This window comes from Microcaecilia unicolor, chromosome 7, assembly GCF_901765095.1.
Source record: "Microcaecilia unicolor chromosome 7, aMicUni1.1, whole genome shotgun sequence".
Lineage (NCBI taxonomy): Eukaryota > Metazoa > Chordata > Amphibia > Gymnophiona > Siphonopidae > Microcaecilia > Microcaecilia unicolor.
Window position 1 is genome coordinate 302,701,149 of NC_044037.1, and position 20,851 is coordinate 302,721,999.

At 46.8% G+C, this 20,851-nt stretch overlaps 1 protein-coding gene across 1 annotated transcript in view; it reads left to right on the forward strand.

Annotated features, from left to right (window-relative positions):
* The window catches only part of LOC115474229 (natural resistance-associated macrophage protein 1-like), a 69,649-nt gene that overhangs the window by 10,225 nt on the left and 38,573 nt on the right, over nt 1-20,851 (forward strand). The window contains exons 3-5 of the mRNA XM_030209606.1: nt 14,949-15,071; nt 16,447-16,566; nt 19,763-19,869. Coding sequence (XP_030065466.1) covers nt 14,949-15,071; nt 16,447-16,566; nt 19,763-19,869 — 350 coding nt within the window. The remainder of the gene's footprint in view (nt 1-14,948; nt 15,072-16,446; nt 16,567-19,762; nt 19,870-20,851) is intronic.

Genomic DNA, 20,851 nt, shown 5'->3' on the forward strand with positions numbered 1-20,851 from the left:
CCTATATTTGTCTCACTCTTATCTATTAGATTGTAAGCTCTTTGAGCAGGGACTGTCTTTCTATGTTAAATTGTACAGCGCTGCGTAACCCTAGTAGCGCTCTAGAAATGTTAAGTAGTAGTAGTAGTATTACATATAGCAGTGATTTAACCAGAGCTGAGATTGTGATGTCATAATGCCTCATTCCACCAATGCCTAAGAGCCAACCTCATCAGTGATGTCACAATGGCTTGATTGTCCTATATTTGTCTCACTCTTATCTATTAGATTGTAAGCTCTTTGAGCAGGGACTGTCTCTCTTTGTTAAATTGTACAGCGCTGCGTAACCCTAGTAGCGCTCTAGAAATGTTAAGTAGTAGTAGTAGTATTTACTATCTCCTTATGGGCAAATGTATTAGAAGATTAGAAACTGGTGATGCTTCTGTTCTGGACATAACTGGACTATGAGAAACTTCAGTTGACTTTATTTTTAAAAGTTCCACTTTACTGATTCTTTGTCTTCGTGCGTTTACATTTTCATTATCAAAATGAGGAATTTCTTGGTTCTAAAGTTCACATTTTTCCTGATGTGTGTAAAAACAACAACCCAGGAGCGAAGGAAACTCTAGGCCCCCTGGGTGCAAAATGATTCCTTCCATTTCCTTGCAAATGTGTGATTCAGCTTCTTTTGTTTTCTTTGACCCAGGGCTGTTGAAATCATATTGTTGTACATCAGTAACTTCAGTATCTGGATAGAACATCTTTAAAACTGGGAATATTATTTGATTTGTTAAGGCAGGATTGCTGTTTTTCCTTTTTTCCTCCTAAGGTAACCATTCATTCTCTGAGATTTTTCTTAGGCTTGGATCTCCCCCAACTTTGTGGTCTTAAGATTCCCTTGATTTCTTTGTATATGAGAGAAAGATTCTCCTTTTTTTTTCATTATTGTATGTAATTCTTCTAACTGGGGAAATTGAATTTAAAATGTAATTGTCTTGTTTATTTTGTATAGCATTTCAATAAATATAAAGTTTTTAAAAAGCTATCCGGTCTGTGCCAGAGCCGGTGGTTGGGAGGCGGGGCTGGTGGTTGGGAGGCGGGGATAGTGCTGGGCAGACTTATACGGTCTGTGCCAGGGCTGGTGGTTGGGAGGCGGGGCTAGTGCTGACCAGACTTATACGGTCTGTGCCAGAGCCGGTGGTGGGAGGCGGGACTGGTGGTTGGGAGGCAGGGATAATGCTGGGCAGACTTATACGGTCTGTGCCAGAGCCGGTGGTTGGGAGGTGGGGCTGGTGGTTGGGAGGCGGGGATAGTGCTGGGCAGACTTATACGGTCTGTGCCAGCCCCAGTGGTTGGGAGGCGGGGCTGGTGGTTGGGAGGTGAGGATAGTGCTGGGCAGACTTATACGGTCTGTGCCAGACCCAGTGGTTGGGAGGCGGGGCTGGTGGTTGGGAGGTGAGGATAGTGCTGGGCAGACTTATACGGTCTGTGCCAGAGCCGGTGGTGGGAGGCGGGGCTGGTGGGTGGGAGGCAGGGATAGTGCTGGGCAGACTTATACGGTCTGTGCCAGAGCCAGTGGTGGGCAGCAGGACTGGTGGTTGGGAGGCAGGGATAGTGCTGGACAGACTTGTACGGTCTGTGCCAGAGCCGGCGGTTGGGAGGCAGGGCTGGTGGTTGGGAGGTGAGGATAGTGCTGGGCAGACTTATACGGTCTGTGCCAGACCCAGTGGTTGGGAGGCGGGGCTGGTGGTTGGGAGGTGAGGATAGTGCTGGGCAGACTTATACGGTCTGTGCCAGAGCCGGTGGTGGGAGGCGGGGCTGGTGGTTGGGAGGCAGGGATAGTGCTGGCCAGACTTGTACAGTCTGTGCCAGACCCAGTGGTTGGGAGGCGGGGCTGGTGGTTGGGAGGTGAGGATAGTGCTGGGCAGACTTATACGGTCTGTGCCAGAGCCGGTGGTGGGAGGCGGGGCTGGTGGTTGGGAGGCAGGGATAGTGCTGGGCAGACTTATACGGTCTGTGCCCTGAAGAGGATCGGTACAAATCAAAATAGGGTATACACAAAATTAGCACATATGAGTTATCTTGTTGGGCAGACTGGATGGACCATGCAGGTCTTTTTCTGCCGTCATCTAAGCTATCCGGATAGCAGTTAGAATACTGTTGCTGTTTGGATAGTGCAGCCACTCTGTTGTACAGCTGTTATTTATTTATTTATTAGGATTTATTTACCACCTTTTTGAAGGGATTCACTCAAGGCGGTGTACAGTAAGAATAAATCAAACATGAGCAATAGACAATTACAGCAGTAAAAATATTCAAACAACAATACAAAGTATGGCGTAGGATACTACTTACAATGTCAACACAATAGAACATTTTAATTAATAGTGAAGGGTAAAGCAAAGATGGAACATATAGACAGGTAAGAGAATAGGAAGAGTTAGAAAGTAAGGTGACTGATTTGAAGAAAAGTGCTCACGAGGTCAGAGAGGTGGTTAAATATTATCTCAGCTAGGGTAGGAGTGGGCACACTACAGTATGTGCAGTCAGTGTCATTCCGTGTATGTGGGGGAGGGGGGCTAGTCTGGAGAAGGCTCGCTTGCAGGTATCACACTGTGTAATGCAGGGGAGTAGCCAGACCTTGGCGGGAGGGGGGGTCCAGAGCCCGAGGAGGGGGGCAACCCCCCCCCCCGGCGCCACCGACCCTTCCCCATTGCCGCTAGGTACCTTTGCTGGCGAAGGGGTCCCCAACCCCTGGGATCCTTGTGGTACTCCGCAGGTCAGTGTCCATGGTGCTGATGAGTTGCTGCCAAACATCATGGATTGTTGCCTGTCCGATAGTTAGGATCTGAACCAGGCAAGTACTGTTCCATTGATACCTATTTCTGTCAGTCATGCTAACATGATATCATGATCCACAGTGTCTCTGGGCAAGTCACTTAACCCTCCATTGCCCCATGTAAGCCGCATTGAGCCTGCCATGAGTGGGAAAGCGCAGGGTACAAATGTAACAAAAATAAAATAGATACTATTGGAGATTCTACATGGAATGTTGCTACTGTTGGAGATTCTACATGGAATGTTGCTATTCCACTAGCAACATTCCATGTAGAAGGCTGTGCAGGCTTCTGTTTCTGTGAGTCTGACGTCCTGCATGTACGTGCAGGACGTTAGAATCACAGAAGCAGAAGCCTGCGCGGACACATTGGTGATCTGCAAGGGCCGACTTCTACATGGAATGTTGCTAGTGGAATAGCAACATTCCATGTAGAATCTCAAATAGTAGCAACAGTGGAGGAGTGGCCTAGTGGTTAGGGTGGTGGACTTTGGTCCTGAGGAACTGAGTTGGATTCCCACTTCAGGCACAGGCAGCTCCTTGTGACTCTGGGCAAGTCACTTAACCCTCCTAAGGTGCAGGACGTCAGACTCACAGAAGCAGAAGCATGCGCGGCCACATTGGTGATATGCAAGGGCCGACTTCTAGTGGAATAGCAACATTGCATGTAGAATCTCAAATAGTAGCAACAGTGGAGGAGTGGCCTAGTGGTTAGGGTGGTGGACTTTGGTCCTGGGGAACTGAGTTGGATTCCCACTTCAGGCACAGGCAGCTCCTTGTGACTCTGGGCAAGTCACTTAACCCTCCATTGCCCCATGTAAGCCCCATTGAGCCTGCCATGAGTGGGAAAGCGCGGGGTACAAATGTAACAAAAAAAAAAAAAAACTGCTGAAAAATCTAGCAGTACTAACAGCGAGGCAAATCCCGTCTTAGTTTCTGTGAAAACTCAAAAATTAAACTAGCTTGTCACAATGTCCATATTGAAAAAAAGGGGGGAAAATCTCAACTAGTACGGCAACATGTATAAATAAATCTTATTATTGCACTCACAAAAAGTCATCATAGACTAAAACACCCCCATGAAAAAATGTGTATTTTTTCTTAATATTTTCTTTTTGTGTTTTTATATTATTCTATTCAATTCTTTTAAAAATAAGATACATAGAAGCACTTATCTTAATGGCATCTGCCACTATATATCCCAGTTTGCATACAAATCCAATCGTGTGGATTCCTACGGTCCCGTTTCGAAATTTCTTCTTCAGGGAACTCCACCACGAAACATAGAATCACTGGTAACGCTCGTAAATCCAGAACTTCTTGACGTGTTGACTCTTGCGCGGTTTGCACCCGCTGCTCTTTCTTGACCAGGGTCCCTTGCCTTCCAGGTCGCAGAACCTTCTCGCCGGCCTTGGGTTTTCTTGATCTACCACAATTCTGGGTCTGGGAAGGAAGTGCGGACACCTCAGACACGGACTTAACCAGCCTTGAGTCACGGTGCTTCTGTGTATCTTATTTTTAAAGGAATTGAATAGAATCCTATATAATAATTCTCACCTCCAACAGGAGGTGCTTGGGACCGTGCCTGCCAGAAGTGGTCTGCTAGGCAGGCACGCACTGACCTCAGTGACATCAGTGACAGACAATTTGGCAAAGCAAAACAATCTGAATGCTGGCCATTATGACACAGGGTAGATAGGAGAGTTTTAAAAGACTGAAGGAAACAAAAGTGTTAAACTGGAGAAGGGGGGGGGGGAGTTGTGAATGACTGAAAGACATGCAAATTTGGGACAGGAAAACAATCTCAATGCTGGCCATTAGCACACAGGGTAGATAGGAGAGTTTTAAAAGACTGAAGGAACCAAAAGTGTTCGGGGGGGGGGGGGGGGGGGGGGGGAAGTTCTGAATGAATGAAAGAAATGAAAATTTACGAGAGGAACACAATCTGAATGCCGGGCATTTGTACACAGGGTAAGTAGGACACTTTTTTTAAAAAATGAAGGACGTGAAAGTATTACATCTTGGGGGAGGGGTGAGGAGGAAAGCGGTGGGGTATCCGGATACTGGGCGTTAGGGCCACGGGGGTACATAGACTTTTGAAAGCCTTAAGGAACCCAAAGTGTGGGAAGGAGGAGGAAAAGGAGGGGAGGGAACGGGGTGAGGGGCATTAGGAACAGGGGAGGGGGCCCTGTCACACACTCTCATTCTCACACACACACACTGTCACACAGACAGTCTCACTCTGTCACACACCCGCACATTCGCTCTGGCTCTCTCTCTCAAACATACACACTCCCAGGAAAACCTTGCTAGCGCCCGTTTCATTCGTTCCAGAAACGAGCCTTTTTTACTAGTAAAATATAAAAACAGCAAAAAAAAATACACATTTTTTCATGGGTTTTTTTTAGTCTATGATGACTTTTTGTGCGTGCAATAATAAGATTTATTTATACATGTTGCCATACTAGTTGAGACTTTCCCCCTTTTTTTCAAAAGGGACTGTGACATGCTACTTTAATTTTTGAGTTTTCATTAACTAGTTAGCAGTCCTTTTGATCTGTATAGGATACTTTAATTAGTTTCTGTGAAAACCATCTAGCAGGGATACGAGGACCGTTTCTGTTCCATAACTGGGTTAGTTCGGTTTTTCGCCAATAGGTTACTGTAATTCCTTGCTGTTGGGTTTGCTTAACACTAGCGCTGAGACAATCCAGAAGGCCTCATCATGCCTCAACGCCGGGTGCTAGGCTTTATGATCAGATTTCACTGGTGCCGAGGTTGTCGCATGGGTTCCCTGTTCGAGGACGCACACAATACAAGGTTGCTGTCTTGATGTTAAAAAGGATGAAACGCCACCACCCACTACGTAATTGTTATCCCGTCCATCAGTTGCATTCTCCGGAGAAAGGACTGTTGAATGTACCCTCTCTGGGACATACGAAAAGAGTCTACATGCGCGATCGGGCATTCTTAGATTACGGAATTTGTTCCATATCCTGATGTAAAAGACTTTTGTAAAACGGTAAATGCCTTTTCGTCTTTTTTAACAATATCTCTTTTTTGTTTAATTTTTGTACAGTATTTTATTTTGTTTAATGTGATATTTCTCGTATCGTGGTTGTGTGTCTACTGAATATCTACGTTTGTTTTGTATACTGGTTAGAATCTGATGATAACCGTTATAAACTGTTTTAGGTTAATAAATATCTGAATATTCAGATGTAATTGTCTTGTTTGTTTTGTATAAAAATTCAGTACTGGCCATATTAAATTGTTTTTCTTACTGCTGTGGCCATCATTTTAAAAAAATCAACAATATCATCCCGTTTAACCCTATCTCCTGCCAACTTGACCCAGCCACTGTAGCAATGGCCCTTGGCAGGGGGTACAAGCTGCAGCGCCCCCAAGAATTCCTACTAACAGACACTGAATATGGCCCCCAGGTGGCACTCTTGAGCAAAGGTTGAAACTCCCTCCTCCTCCTCTTCCTCCTCTGTGAACTCTGTCCTTTTTGTATTCCTGTCCTTGACTGATCAGGGAGCGGAATCCCAGCCTGGGATTAGAACCCAGATCCTCTGCAAACCAGCAGGGCTGGTGTTGGAGGATACAAACAGGGCAGTTACCCTGGGCCCTCATGCTACAGGGGCCCCAGTCCTGAAAGAGATACAGCCAACTGCTGGGCTTCGGGGACCCCCCGGCCCTATTAGATTTCTGCTCTGGACCCCATCGTATTTATCACCAGCCCCGCATGCCAGTGTGCAGCATTGTCACTGAGTCACTCAATCTGTGGCCCAGGCTGCTGATTTCCTGCAACTTTATGGAAAGATTGTGAGGATAACCCTGTGCAAAAAAAAGTGCTGAAATTTCAGGAAGTCAAATTCTTAAGCAGAAGTTGTGAAAGGCTGAGTTTAATGAACTGAAAAGGTCTCACTGTGTTTTTCACATGATTTTTTTTTTAACCTGGCTATTTCCTCCTGGTCCTTTGGTCTGCAGTACTGTGACCTTTTTTTAACCCTCCCCCCTTCTGCAGCCATCACAGTAACTTGAGTCAGGAGCTACAGACTTAGGGCCCCTTTTACCAAGCTGCGGTAAAAGTGGGCCTGCGCTGGGGTCGGCATGTGTTTTTCATGCATGCTGATGCCCCCTTTTACCGCAGCTGGTAAAAGGGAACATAAGTACATAAGTATTGCCACACTGGGACCATCAACAGTGGCCAATCCAGGTCACAAATACCTGGCAAGGTCCCGAAAAAGTTCAATACATTTTATGCTGCTTATCCCAGAAATAAGCAGTGGATTTTCCCCAAGTTAATTTAATAACGGTCTATGGACTTTTCCTTTAGGAAGCCAGCCAGACCTTTTTTTAAATTCTGCTAAGCTAACTGCCTTTACCACATTCTCTGGCAACAAATTCCAGAGTTTAATAACACGTTGAGTGAAGAAAAATCTTCTCCGATTTGTTTTCAATTTACTACTTTGTAGCTTCACTGCGTGTCCCCTTGTCCTAGTATTTTTGGAAAGCGTAAACAGATGCTTCATATCTACCCCTTCCACTCCACTCGTTATTTTATAGACCTCTATCATATCTCCCCTCAGCCGTCTTTTCTCCAAGCTGAAGAGCACTAGTTGCTTCAGCCTTTCCTCATAGGGAAGTCGTCTCATCCCTTTTATCATTTTCGTCGCCCTTCTCTGTATCTTTTCTAATTCCACTATATCTTTTTCGAGATATGGTGACCAGAACTGAACACAGTATTTGAAGTCTCAATTTCCTACAGGAAATGGCCGTGCGGCAAGTAAAACACTTGCCATGTGGCCATTTGTTTGGGGGGGGGGGGAGCCATTACCGCCACCCATTGAGGTAGCAGTAAGGGCTTCCGCACGCTGCCCAGTTACCACTGGGTACACTCCAGCTGGATATGATGTCGCACTAGGGGTGGGAAGTCCGCCAGGCTACTTCCTGTATAGCGAGCAGTAAACCCACGTTGGGCTTACCGTCACTTAGTAAAAGGAGCCCTTAGTAGCCTCCAGAGCCCAACAATGTGCATTTTGAGCCCATCCACTAGGAGTCAGCATTCAGCAATGACTCAGACTCCTTCCCCTCTCCCCCCAGTCACTTTGGTACGGTAATTCTTTTCCCATTTTTTGTTATATTTGTACCCCACGCTTTCCCACTCATGGCAGGCTCAATGCGGCTTACATGGGGCAATGGAGGGTTAAGTGACTTGCCCAGAGTCACAAGGAGCTGCCTGTGCCTGAAGTGGAAATCAAACTCAGTTCCTCAGGACCAAAGTCCACCACCCTAACCACTAGGCCACTCCTCCACTGTTGCTGCTATTTGAGATTCTACATGGAATGTTGCTATTCCACTAGCAACATTCCATGTAGAAGTCGGCCCTTGCAGATCACCAATATGCCCGCGCAGGCTTCTGCTTCTGTGAGTCTGACGTCCTGCACATACATGCAGGACGTCAGACTCACAGAAACAGAAGCCTGTGCAGCCTTCTACATGGAATGTTGCTAGTGGAATAGCAACATTCCATGTAGAATCTCCAATAGTATCTATTTTATTTTTGTTACATTTGTACCCTGCGCTTTCCCACTCATGGCAGGCTCAATGCGGCTTACATGGGGCAATGGAGGGTTAAGTGACTTGCCCAGAGTCACAAGGAGCTGCCTGTGCCTGAAGTGGGAATCGAACTCAGTTCCCCAGGACCAAAGTCCACCACCCTAATCACTAGGCCACTCCTTTTGTTTCTTTCCTCGTGTTTTCCACTCTTCTTTCTTGTTTTGCTCTATTCTGCATTTGTTTTTCCTTACTGCTTTTAACTTTATTACCCCATTTTAATTTAAAATTGTAAACCGCTAAGGTGTTTTAAATGATTCGGCAGTTTATCAAATAAACTTGACCTTGCCCTTTGCAGGATCCCCAGCCCCAACTGACCCAGGGAGCATAGGCTGGGCCGTATGGAAGAACACCACTGACCCAGCTGTTACACAGGTTTTGGCTGACATGGGTTTTTTTTTTTTTTTTTGGGGGGGGGGGGGGGTTGAATATTTTGCCTTCCTGAAATTACAGAAATTTACATCTTTAGACAGAAAAGGCACCGTCAGAAAATTCATCTTCCAGGGCTATTTCCAGACTTCCCCCATTTTGTCTGTTTCCCTGGTTCTTAAACATGGTCCCATCATGACGGCTTAATTTGTTTTGTGTTTTTATTTATGTTTTACTTTTAAAAAATGTAGATTCCATACAAACCACAGTTCTAGATAGATTACATTTCAAAGATACATAATTAAAACAATCAAAACATAATTAAACAAACCACACCACATATAATCTTACACATTAAAGACAAGATCGTAAGAGAACACATTTTCTGATTTATTTATTGCATTTGTATCCCACATTTTCCCACCTATTTGCAGGCTCAATGTGGCTTACAATATTACAACACTAGTAAAAAAAAAAGGCCCGTTTCTGGAGCCAATGAAACGGGCGCTAGCAAGGCTTTCCTGTGGGCCCCCCCCCCCCCCCCACCCGTCGTCGATGTTGGTGAATTGCTCCGCCTCCGCCCTCAACGTCATAACGTTTGACGCGAGGGCGGGGCCCAGAGACTGTGATTTTCGAGGCTTCAGAGCTTCGAACATACGAACCTTGGCTTCAGTGACGTCAGCAGCCAATAGAACGTTGAGGGTGAGTTTTATATATATAGATGACATGACAAGCATCATTAAAGAGTAGGGAACAATTAATTACATCCTGAATAAGTTTCTGCACTGAAATAAAAGTGTTCCTGTTTCTGGTACATGTTTTGCTTTTAATAAAGGCTATTGTTTTCCGTCTAAAGTGGGAGTTTGGAACAGCCACAACCATTCAAGAACCAGGGAGCAGTAAAATCTTTCACAGCAGGGGTCTGGGGCTGTCTTTTTATGGGAATCAGGGCAAGTTAGGCCCGGCATGTCCCAGAGGTGGCTGCACAGAACCAGGAAGGGAAAGAAGGTGGTTCCTGTGGTCAAGATGGTCCCCTCGGAGGAGCCGTGCTCTACTTACCCTCAATCGGGGGGGGGGGGGGGGGGGATGCTGTGGCACAGACTGGGAGAAAGTAGACATAAAGTATGGGAAACTGGGCCTAGTCTGGCCAGTCTCTGGGTCATGTTTTTCTGTATCAAAAACATCTGGTTATAAGAAATGTAGATCCAATCAACAAAATTAGTTCTACTGAGTTTCACATAACAATGAAACTCTGTTAAACCCTATCCCCACTGTTTAAGATCTGGATTGCATTAAGGGGGTCTTTTAGCTTGCAGTAGAAATCAGCTGATATAATGAGCATCTCGGCATTTACTCAGTTGATTTCTACCGTGACCTAAAAACGTTACCACGGCTTAGTAAAAGACTCCCTAAATACACGTAGGAGCAATTCTGGAACCGGGCGCTTCTGTACTCTAATGGGGACCTGGGCACCTAGGTTCAGTTATAGGATATTAACCCTTTAGTGTCCAGTGTTCCCGTAATAAGCCATATGGGAACAGATTGGTGGGAACATTGGACACTAATGTAACCTGGTTATCAGCCTGCCTGACATTTGGGAATCTGCCGTGACAGCAGCCACAGACCCCAGTGTAAGTGCAGTCGCCAAAATGTGACATGAATTCACATAATTTAGAGCATAAGTGGAAGGTCCAGCTCTGTCACTGTGCACAATCCCTTGCAAGTACACACTATCTCCCAAATTCTAATTGAATAGCAAACCAATTAGCACTGATAATTGGCTTCTCAACAAGCAGTTGTTGGAGCTAATTGGATTTCATTTAAAATTTACGCCCGCAAGCGGGTCCGAAAAGGGGACGTGGCCATGGGAAGGTCATGGGCAGATCGGGGCGTTCCCACAATTTATGCGTGTTGTTATAAAATAACGGGGATTTGTTGCCTAATTTAGGTGCAGGGATTTACATCAAGGTTTCGCTGGTAAATGTAGGTGCGGTTCCCTACGCTAAGCGCTATTCTATAAACAGCGCCTAACGTTAAGCGCCATTTATAGAATAGCACTAAGCGCTGTGTTTTTCGGCGCCATGTATAGAAGTTAGTCCTATCTCCCTAATTCTAAACACCTGGGCAGACAACTTTTTTCCACAAACTCCCGGATTCTATAGATCGGGCCTAGGGTTCCGCGCCAAAATCCAAGCATATTCTATAACAATGCGTGTAACTGAATTGGCTTAACAAGTGTTGATAACGGGTCTTAACAAGCAATAATGAGCCCTAATTGGCAATAATTACAATTTATGCGCACAACTCGCTAAGCGTATTCTGTAATGCATTGCATCTAAATTCTAATGTGCGTGGCTATGGGTGGGGAAATGGGCGTTTTGTGGGCGTTCCAAAATTTACATGCGCTGTTATAGAATATGGCCCAGTGCGCCTTAAACTACACACTGGGATTTATGCCATGTTTCCCTCGCTGTACATGGATGCGCATAGTTTTAGGCGCTGGAATATCAACTAAGTGTATTCTAATAGGCGGCGCTTACAGAATATGCTTAGTTGGAAATTTATTCCGCACAGAGGTTTTAGACACCATATATAGAATCTGGCCTAAAGCGTAATAATGAGCGCAGAAGTTATAGGCTAGCGGCAGTTACACGCATAATTTTAATGTAATAATGAGTGGTTAATTGATCTTGGGCAATAATTGACTATTTCTTTTAATTGGAACTAATTAACAATTACACACATAAGTGCCATTAGTCAGTATTCCACAAAATATGTGCGCCAAATCTATCGCCAGAACTGCAAAGGGGGCGAGGAGCTGGAAGGGGCCTGGGCGGGGCAGGAGTGGTCCTGGCATTACGCATGGCGGGTTCTAGAATTCTAGCAGTTGCACGGGGGAGGCACAAGCATTTACACCAGCCATTGATCTAGCGTCAGCGCTCACGCCTAAACTTAGGTGCGTAACTGTGGACTTACCCTAGTGCTCTACGGGAAGCCTTTTACTAAGGCACGCTAGCGTTTTTAGCAGGTTCTAAACATTAGAAACGCCTATAGGAATATATGGGCGTCTCTAGCGTTTAGCGCAAGCATATCTAGTGCACTTGCTAAAAACGCTAGCACGTCTTTGTGAAACATAGAAATATGACATCAGATAAGGGCCAGTCTGCCCATCCTCAGTAACCACAAACCCAGGGCCAGTCTTAGCAAGTGCGGGGCCCTGTGCAGACCAATTTGGTGGGGTCCCATCCTAGCCCTGCCTCCACCCATTGATAAGCAAAAATAATATAGATATATGCACTAAAATAAAAATGAAATTATATGCAATAAAGTGATGTGTAAAATATAATGTACAATATAAAAACATATAGACCACCAAGGCATTAAAATTGTTTAAAAATATATACCACAACTCTCTGAGTCAAGAAGACTCCGACTCTGTCTGTCACTCTGTTTCTGACTGGCTGCGGCTGGAAGCTCAAGCTGGAACTGGGACTCTCTCAACTCTCTCTGCCCGTCCCACGCGGTCCGCCCTTGAAGAAGGAAGTTGTCGCGGGGGTGGGCCGCATCATCAGTGGCAGACCAGGTCTGTCTGTCACTCAGGAGGACCGAGCAGGACGGATCTGCTGCAGACAGTCTGCGGCGCTCACGCACGCAGCTCGCGTCACAACCATCACCGGGGGGGTCAGAGGTGCGGACTCACTCCGGAGGCGAGGTACAGTCCGGAGCGGCGACTGGGCGAGCAGGGCCAGGGAGCGCTGCAGCCTGGCTGCCGCAAGTCTCTGGCAGGCAGCCGGCTCACCGCAGCAGAGCAGTCTGGCTGGGTCTGGGTTGTGGGTGTTTGGCAGCGGACTGTGAGCGCCGGTGCGGGAGTGGAGGAGGCAGAGTTGAGGTGTGCCACGCGGGGCTGCCTTAAATGCGAGGCCCTATGCGGCCGCTTTGGTCACCTCAGCCTAAGACCGGCCCTGCACTAACCCTTTCCTAAGGGATCCCACGTGCTGGTCCCACGCTTTCTTAAATTGTGACACAGTCCTCATCTCCTCAAGCTCCACCGGGAGGCCATTCCACGCATCCACCACCCTTTCAGTGGAAGAGTATTTCCTTGCATTCCTCCTAAGCCTAAGGAGTCCTATAACGGCAACTGCGCACACAGTCACTGATCCGGAATTGACATTTAAGGCTAAATTCAATACATGGGCGCCAAAAAAAATGAGCACTAAGAGGCCGATATTCAGAAGGATATGGCCGCTAAAATGACATTTTGGCGGGCTATCCGTCGCTGAAAGATAGCCAGTTATATCGGGCAATATAACCAGCGATCCGCCGATTTTAAAAGTCAAACCGGCCAAGTTTGGTGGCCATATTTGGCCATTGACCCAAAAGACCCTACACGGGCTGTGTTTCGGCAACAAGCCTTCCTCAGGGGTCAATATGGTTCAGATAGAACAGTATCACAGTCAGAGTGAAACCCATAAGAATGCTGGCGCACAGTACGCTGCGTGGCGTAGAGAGCAGTCTCTCCGAGGGAGAACGAAACGTGTTTCATTCTCCCTCCAAGAGACTGAACCATATTGACCCCTGAGGAAGGCTTGTTGCCGAAACATGGCCCGTGTAGGGTCTTTTGGGTCAGTTGACTCTTTGCGAATAAACCTTTTGGACGCTCTTACTCCGTGTTTCTGTTGGTCATTTGGAATTTGTTTTGCTTTCGCCCCTTTGTTCTGTGCTTGCCTCTTTTCTGGAAGTTGTGGACCCCCTTTTTTTTCACCTGGGCCATATATGGCCACCACAATAGGTGGAATAACTTTGGTAGGCATGACTGGAGGAGTGGCCTAGTGGTTAGAGCACCAGTCTTGCAATCCAGAGGTGGTCAGTTCAAATCCCACTGCTGCTCCTTGTGATCTTGGGCAAGTCACTTAACCCTCCATTGCCTCAGGTACAAACTTAGATTGTGAGCCCTCCTGGGACAGAGAAATATCCAGAGTACCTGAATGTAACTCACCTTGAGCTACTACTGAAAAAGGTGTGAGCAAAATCTAAATAAATAAATATATGGAATGTTGTTACTATTGAAGATTCTACATGGAATGTTGCCACTTTTTGAAATTCTGGAATGTTGCTATTATTGGTGATTCTAGATGGAATGTTGCTGAGTGGAGGAGTGGCCTAGTGGTTAGAGCACCGGTCTTGCAATCCAGAGGTGGTCAGTTCAAATCCTACTGCTGCTCCTGGGCAAGTCACTTAACCCTCCGTTGCCTCAGCTACAAACTTAGGTTGTGAGCCCTCCTGGGACAGAGAAATATCCAGAGGACCTGAACGTAACTCACCTTGAGCTACTACTGAAAAAGGTGTGAGCAAAATCTAAATAAATAAAGTAAATAAAAATTGGTCAGCACTAAATTTCAGTTTGGCCAGTTAAAGTGGGACAGATCAAAGTTAAACCAGATATTCAGTGCTGGTCACTGCAAATGGCCTGGGTTCAGCGTGGACCATAGGAGACAGCCTGGCAATCTCCCGTGGTCTAAAAATCATGTGATAAGCGCTGTTATATGAATGGCGCTTCGAGCTGGGCACCATCTATAGAAGTGCTTAGCCTAAAGTAGATGCAGATCTGCCGTTTTGCCCAAACTGTAGGAACTCCCCTGATCTGCCCATGGTCATGCCCCCTTTTCGAATTCAGGTTTAAAAGTTTACGCGCATATCTTTCTAGAATTCTAACTAGGAAGCTACGTGTGTAAATGCAAATGGTTGCCAGTTAACGCCAATAATGGATTTTTAGCCTCCAACTATTTGTGCTAATTAGCTTCTTGTTCAATTAAATTGTGTGCACAATTTTGAGCATCATATAGAGAATGTGGGCATTAGCGCACAGCAACCCAGAACCTAACTTTAGGTGATCTATAAAGAATTACCCCATGTTTTGTAGAATCGCAGTGAGGCGTCCTGCTGGCACTTAAGCTGCAATGAGATGCTCGTATGCGTGTTTTATGTTACTATTCTAAACATTTACCTGTGCAAATTTGGCGTTGAGGTTATAAAAGTGCCCTTTTATAAAAGCGGTTAGAACTTTGCACCATTTTTGCTGATAAATCGATTCTTTGTCGCTTTTCTTTCCTTCCCTGTCTTTTCTTCATCTCGCCCTGGGCAGCCTGGATTCAGTTTCCGAAAGCTCTGGGCATTCACAGGTCCCGGATTCCTCATGAGCATCGCCTACTTGGACCCAGGGAACGTCGAGTCAGACCTGCAGTGCGGAGCCATCGCTGGCTTTAAGGTAACCTGTGAGGCCAGGCAGGAGGGACAGATATTGATGGAAATCTCTGTCCTCAAACAGAAATAAAACCAGCAGAAGTCCTGAGACTGAGGCAGGGTAGTACCTGCAGAGCCTCCGGTACCTTCTTGGAACCGTCCTGCTGGGTCATCTGTATCTAGTGTTATTATTTATTTGTTACATTTATATCCCTCATTTCCCCACCTATTTGCAGGCTCAATGTGGCTTACAAAGTACCGTAAAGGCGTTTGCCGTTTCGGTTGATAACAAATACAAGATTGTGTTGGGGTCAAATGAGGTAGAAGTGAATCAGACATCCAGTGGCGTAGGAAGGGGGGGGGGGGCGGGAGGGGCGGTCCGCCCCGGGTGCACGCGCTCGGGGGGTGCCGGCCCCGCTGGTTCCCTGCTCTCTCTGCCCCGGAACAGGTTCCTGTTCCGGGGCAGAGAGAGCAGGGAACCAGCATGGCCGACGCAGCTCCGAGTGATGTGCACTCGGGGTGGATTGGCCCTCCTGCAGGTAAGAATGCGCTCCAGGGGGGGGGGGGGTTGCGCCGCAGGGGGGTGCGCCGCAGGGGGGGGGGGTCGTGCCGTGCTGCACCCGGGGGGGGGGGGGGTGCGCAGCAGTGACCCGCCCCGGGTGCTATTAGCCCTCGCTACGGCACTGCAGACATCAGGGGTCAAGGGAAGAGGACAGTATGTTGTCCAGTACGATCATTGATTATGTTGTGTTGCTGGGTGTGAGGATTTATGTTGGATCGGTGGGATAAGCTTTTTTGAAGAGGTGGGTTTTTAATGATTTCCTAAAGTTTAAGTGGTCATGTATTGTTTTCACTGCATACGGGAGTCCATTCCATAGTTGTGCGCTTATGTAGGAGAAACAAGATGCATACGTTTTGTATTTTAGAAGGAAGAGGTGGTGCCAGATGAAATGTTTGCCTAGAGAGTCGAATATCCTTGCACTAGCCCTGGACTAAAGGAGAGGAGACACAGAGACAGTGTAGTAACCTAGTAAATGACGGCATAATTGAGATATTGAAGTACCTAAAAGTATAAATTCTATTTTCTTATGTGTATCTATGCACATTACTGTACAGACACACATAAGAGTGAAGGGGGAAGAAAACTTTGGATTTTAATAGACTTTGGGCAGGTCACTTAACCTTCTGCTGCCTCTGGAGACAGGGAAATACCTTCCCTACCCTTTATGTAAGTCTCCTTCAACTCAGATTTGGAAAACACAAGCCATAAAAGCCAAAATCCAAACAAGGAGGCCAGATCTTCACAGTCAGTGTCAGAATTACTCTCCAAGGGGTGACAAATTAATTTGATCTGCTGCCCGTCACTCTGCCTGTCACTCTCTGTGCTTCTGTCCCCTCAGCTGGTCTGGGTGCTGCTGTTGGCCACAGTCCTAGGGCTTCTCTGCCAACGACTCGCTGTGCGGCTGGGCGTTGTAACCGGACGGGACCTGGCTCAGATCTGCCAGATCTACTACCCAAAGGTAAGAGACCAGAGGGATCATTTCAGGAACTGTGGGCTGCAGAGCCCTATACCAAACATGTCAAGTCTCACTCATTAAAAATGGGTCACGCTCTCACTCTCACACTCTGTCACTCATTAGGAGTGTATCACACTCATTTGAAGGCTCTCCCACTCTCACCTGTGAGCCCCTCCTCTCACTCATTAGGAATATGTCTGAAATAATCTCACTCTTTGGACTTCAGTCACACTCTTTGGGATGGTCCGTCCTTGACATCTCTGCCATTCCTGTAAGAGGGGTGGTGTCACAAAACGCCTAGCCACCCGCCTGAGGTTATCTCACAGCTACTTAGAGGGTCTATCCCCAGCACAGCTCAGGTCCACCTGCCACTCGTACTCTACACTAACATCCTCTTCCCACCGACTGGGTCACACCTCTGGGTGAGTCTCCCGCTCTTCAATTATTCCCACTGATATCTAGGTTATTGGAGCCACACTCCCAGTGGTTCTGCAGTTCCCAGAAAGCACTCACAGACCCAACACACAAACTTCCAGAATTCTTTATCAGTCCAGACAGGCAGAATGAACAAACTAATGTGTTTATTCTCAGAACTTGGAACAGTGGACAAAAAAAATGTGCAATTAGCAAACACTAACAAGTAACTGAAAAATGATGGATCCATTAGAAAACTAACTAAACATTTGCATACTTCCTAGAAAGTACTTGGGGAGATCAGGACATATATAACTGTTCACCAGTTATCAAATATAACTGTTTTTTACAGGGCTTCAGCAAAGAGCGTGCTCTCTCTCTCTCTCTCTCTCCTCCCAGGCTGAAACTAAACTCAAAACCAGTACAGTCCAAATGAGATGAGCTCCTGGGCCAATCAGAGCTCTGTAAATAAGATTTCAAATATATACTGCTTCTTGCTTCCTGTTTGTGCTCAAACTAAAGAAAAAACACTTAGTTGTTCTGTAACAGCTTTACAGCAAAGAAACACCACCTGCTGGCCAAATAGGGAAGAAATACACTTCAGAATATAATCAATGCAGGAAAATATCCAATACATTTTACAGGCTTAAAATACACTGTTTCTTCACAGGTGGGAGCAGGTGACCCGTTGCCCCATTGTCATGCATTTTAGGTTAAAATAGCTTTTATTGAACTTTTATCAATTCCATCAACCCGTAAATCCACAATATTGAATAAGACATACCTGAAACCACCCTCCCTCCTGCAACCACCCCATCAGAACCCTGTCTGAACACCCAAGCCCTACCCCCATCCATTTAAACCAAGACTAGTCCCCTGAGGGGGTGGGGCAGCATGGCATTTACTCTCTAGCTCCCTCTCAAGTAAATTTAGAACAGCTAATGACCTAGCAAACAATGAAACATATTCTAATCCTCAAACCATCCCTTCTAACTGAAACCCCCTCCCTACCTAAGCCCCCCCCCCAACCCCCGCTTTGCTTATTTAGCTGTCATGCATTTTAATGGACGGTCACACATTTTTAGTTTAAAAACTATTGAATTCTTCTTGCTTTTTCCACCACCATTACCGATTCAGTGCAGCTCATCTCAGTGGGGTTATGAGCGATGTTCCTCATGCTCACCACACGTGTTACAACACATCTCCTGTAAGTGCAGCCTCACAGTGGCCACGTCAACCTTAGGAGAACCGACCTCTCTGCAGGCTGTGAGACCTCGCTGAACTATTGTAAGAGTTACCCAGAAATAAAGAGGTGCAGGAGTTTTGGGAACTGCGTCGGCCCCGCCTTCACACACTTTCCCTCAAAATACCATTTGCCCATCTACCCGGGAGGGGGAGGGTCCTCCCTCTTCCAGCTCCCTCCCAGCTTTTACCCTTCTTCTGTTTCTACAATTGGAAGATTGTTCTGCTCTGGTCTCCCTCATAAACCTCTAAGCAAGGACTTATGACCTATGTTCTCATTACTGGGTGAACCAGCCTAACACTTGTCCAAAATATATCAGCAACAGCAAAATTATAGGTTAAAGAGCAACAGGCAGCAGACTCTCAGTGGACTGGAGATGGCAGGGTCGGGGCTGAACGATGAAAATTGCATACAGTAATCCCAACAGTCTGGGCCAGTGATGGATCAATCTCGCTATCCAGGTCTCAGCCAGGTGACTCGAGAGCAGTGGGGACCAGGTCTCGGCCTGGTTCTCTTACAGTGATGCCAAGTAACCCAGTTCAAGGTTGGAGACTTTTTAGCCAGTTCTTGTTCTGAACTTACACCCCAGAGCAGGGTAGGATATGTAGTGCCTGATTCTGCCCATTGAATTCTGTCCCAAAATACACTAAGAGGGGGTGGTCGGAAATCCAGGATTTTTCCAAAATCTCCAGGCTGGAACTGAGTAACTTGGCTGCTCTGTCCCTTACAGCGATGGGGCGCAGGTCTCGGCCTAGTTCTCTTACAGCGATAGGGCGCAGGTCTCGGCCTAGTTCTCTTACAGCGATGGGGCACAGGTCTTGACCTAATTCTCTTACAGCGATGGGGGGGCAGGTCTCGACCTAGTTCTCTTACAGCGATGGGGCGCAGGTCTCGGCCTGGTTCCCTTACAGCGATTGGGCACAAGTCTCAGCCTGGTTCCCTTACAGCGATGGGGCACAAGTCTCGGCCTAATTCTCTTACAGCGATGGGGGTCAGGTCTCAGCCATGTTCCCTTACAATGATGGGGGTTAGGTCTCGGCCTGGTTCCCTTACAACGATGCGGTGCAGGTCTCGGCCTGGTTCCCTTACAGCGATGGGGCACAGGTCTTGGCCTGGTTTCCTTACAGCGATGAGGCACAAGTCTCGGCCTGTTTCCCTTACAGCGATGGGGCACAAGTCTCGGCCTGGTTCCCTTACAGCGATGAGGGTCAGGTCTCGGCCATGTTCCCTTACAGCAATGGGGGCCCAAGTCTCGGCCTGTTTCCCTTACAGCGATGAGGCACAGGTCTTGGCCTAGTTCTCTTACAGCGATGGGGGTCAGGTCTCGGTCATGTTCCCTTACAATGATGGGGGTCAGGTCTCGGCCATGTTCCCTTACAACGATGGGGTGCAGGTCTTGGCCTGGTTCCCTTACAGCGATGGGGCACAGGTCTTGGCCTAGTTCTGTTATAGTGATGGGGTGCAGGTTTTGGCCTGCTTGCCTTACAGTGATTGACAAATCTCGACTTGCTTCCCTTATGGCGATGGATCCCTCTTTTGCAGGTGCCACGGATCATCCTATGGATAACAATTGAGATTGCAATTATTGGTTCTGACATGCAGGAAGTGATTGGAACTGCGATCGCTTTGAACCTCCTCTCAGCTGGACGGTAAGGAGGATAATTCTATAAATTAGGTGCTGACGTTTGCGTGTCAAGTAGAAAACTGGTACAAACCCATTTAGTTGTGCACATATGTGTGTAAATGTCAAAAATCCACGTAAGCGTTATTTTGTAAATACACACATATTTCATAGGAAGGCAAAAATATGGGCAGGACTCACCCTCATTCAATTCCTGTGGGCTTCCTCTCATTTGCCATGCAGGACATCAGACTGAAAGAAACAGAAGCCTGCGCGGCCACGTTGCTGATCTGCAAGGGCAGGCTTCTACATGGAATGTTGCTAGTGGAATAGCAACATTTCATGTAGAATCTCAAATAGTAGCAACAGAATCTCAGTAGTAGCAACATTCCATGTAGAATCTCCAATAGTAGCAACATTCCATGTAGAATGTCAAACAATAGCAACAGAATCTCAATGGTAGCAACATTCCATCTAGAATCTCCAATAGTAGCAACAGAATCTCAATAGTAGCAACAGTCCATGTAGAATCTCAAATAGGGAAAGGAACTGGGACTTGATATACTACTACTATTACTACTACTTAGCATTTCTATAGCGCTGCCAGGGTTACGCAGCGCTGTACAAGTTTAACATGGGGAAGGACAGTCCCTGCTCAGGAGAGCTTACAATGTAAAGGTTACAAACTATGTAGTCAGTGTAGGTATCATGAATGGGGAAGGTGGTTAGGCGCCAAAAGCAAGGGAGAAGAGATGGGTTTTGAGTAAGGACTTGAAGATGGGCAGGGAGGGCGCATGGCGTATGGGCTCGGGAAGTCTGTTCCAGGCATAAGGTGATGCGAGGCAGAAGGGGCGGAGTCTGGAGTTAGCGGTGGTAGAGAAGGGTACGGATAGGAGTGATTTGTCCTGAGAGCGGAGGTTACGAGTGGGAACATACGGGGAGAGGAGGGCAGAGAGGTAATGGGGGGCTGCAGATTGAGTGCACTTGAAGGTCAATAGGAGAAGCTTGAA